The sequence below is a fragment of the Aplysia californica genome, unplaced genomic scaffold (assembly GCF_000002075.1).
Source record: "Aplysia californica isolate F4 #8 unplaced genomic scaffold, AplCal3.0 scaffold01044, whole genome shotgun sequence".
NCBI classification, from domain to species: Eukaryota; Metazoa; Mollusca; class Gastropoda; order Aplysiida; family Aplysiidae; genus Aplysia; species Aplysia californica.
Window position 1 is genome coordinate 210321 of NW_004798314.1, and position 1033 is coordinate 211353.

Sequence of the window (1033 nt, forward strand, 5' to 3'; positions counted from 1 at the left end):
CACACACACACACATACCCCCACACACACACACATATACATACACTAACACACACATATACATACACTAACACACACATACACACACACACAGTGCATCCCCCTCCTCACGTACCAGCCTGCTCCGGCACCTCGGGTATATGGTCCCATTTGTCGGGTAGCCGGGTCCCGTTCATGCCCCGCGGGTTGTTGTTGGGGTCACTCCCTGGTCCGCGCCACTCGGACTCGCCCGCGTTGTGGCTGTTGACTGCGACACAAAGAAATCATTGTTATCATCATCATCATCATCATCATCATCATCATCATCATTTCATCCTCAATTTTGATCACCATCATCAACATCATCATCATCATTATCATCATCATAATCATCAACATCATCGTTGTTGTTGTAAGTATGACAAAAACAAGCAACAAAAAAAGTTGATGAAGACTTGGGTATTTCTGAATTTTATGACTTTCTAAAATACGTTCAACGTTTCGCCCTTTTTGGGGCTTCTTCTGAAACGTGATTTTTAAAAAAACCAAACTAAAAACAAACAATACGATGCTCATCACCATAATTAGGAGCCAAATGTGCAACAGATATTGGCGATCATGGTTCTTCTACATTCTTTTCTTTGCTCGAATGCTCTCAAAAAAGCTACTCTATCCTGATCTTTTCCCATCACCCATCTGTTTAGGCTCTCCAAGCAGGTCGCTCTGGGTCTATCCCTGCCTCGTTCGCTTTCAATTTTGCTAGCGAGGGTTACGATGCTCACGGCATTTACGTCTATTCAAGTGTCCCGGAAACTGCATTAATTGACTTTTCCTTATTGTTTTTATCAGCGAGCGGCTAAAAGCCTTCAAAGGGCACCTTACCTTCGAGTGCGACCTCATTTTATTTTAGAAGAAAAAAACCCCCAGTCAAAATTGTTGTCAAAGACGGCCACTCATTATCGGAGAGAAAAATGATTTTCTTACAAAGGTGGGCGTCATGGACAGTGTCATTATAATACAGAAATGTACAAACAGGTAGGGAGTGGGGGGGAGGG

At 43.3% G+C, this 1033-nt stretch overlaps 1 protein-coding gene across 1 annotated transcript in view; it reads right to left on the reverse strand.

Moving 5' to 3' along the window:
- Positions 1–245, reverse strand: part of LOC101856543 — a gene marked incomplete at its 5' end in the record, with an annotated part of 11595 nt that extends 11350 nt beyond the window's left edge. The window contains 1 exon segment of the mRNA XM_013089783.2: positions 115–245. Within this exon segment, the coding sequence (XP_012945237.1) occupies positions 115–245 (131 nt within the window).
- Positions 246–1033: the final 788 nt, after the last annotated feature.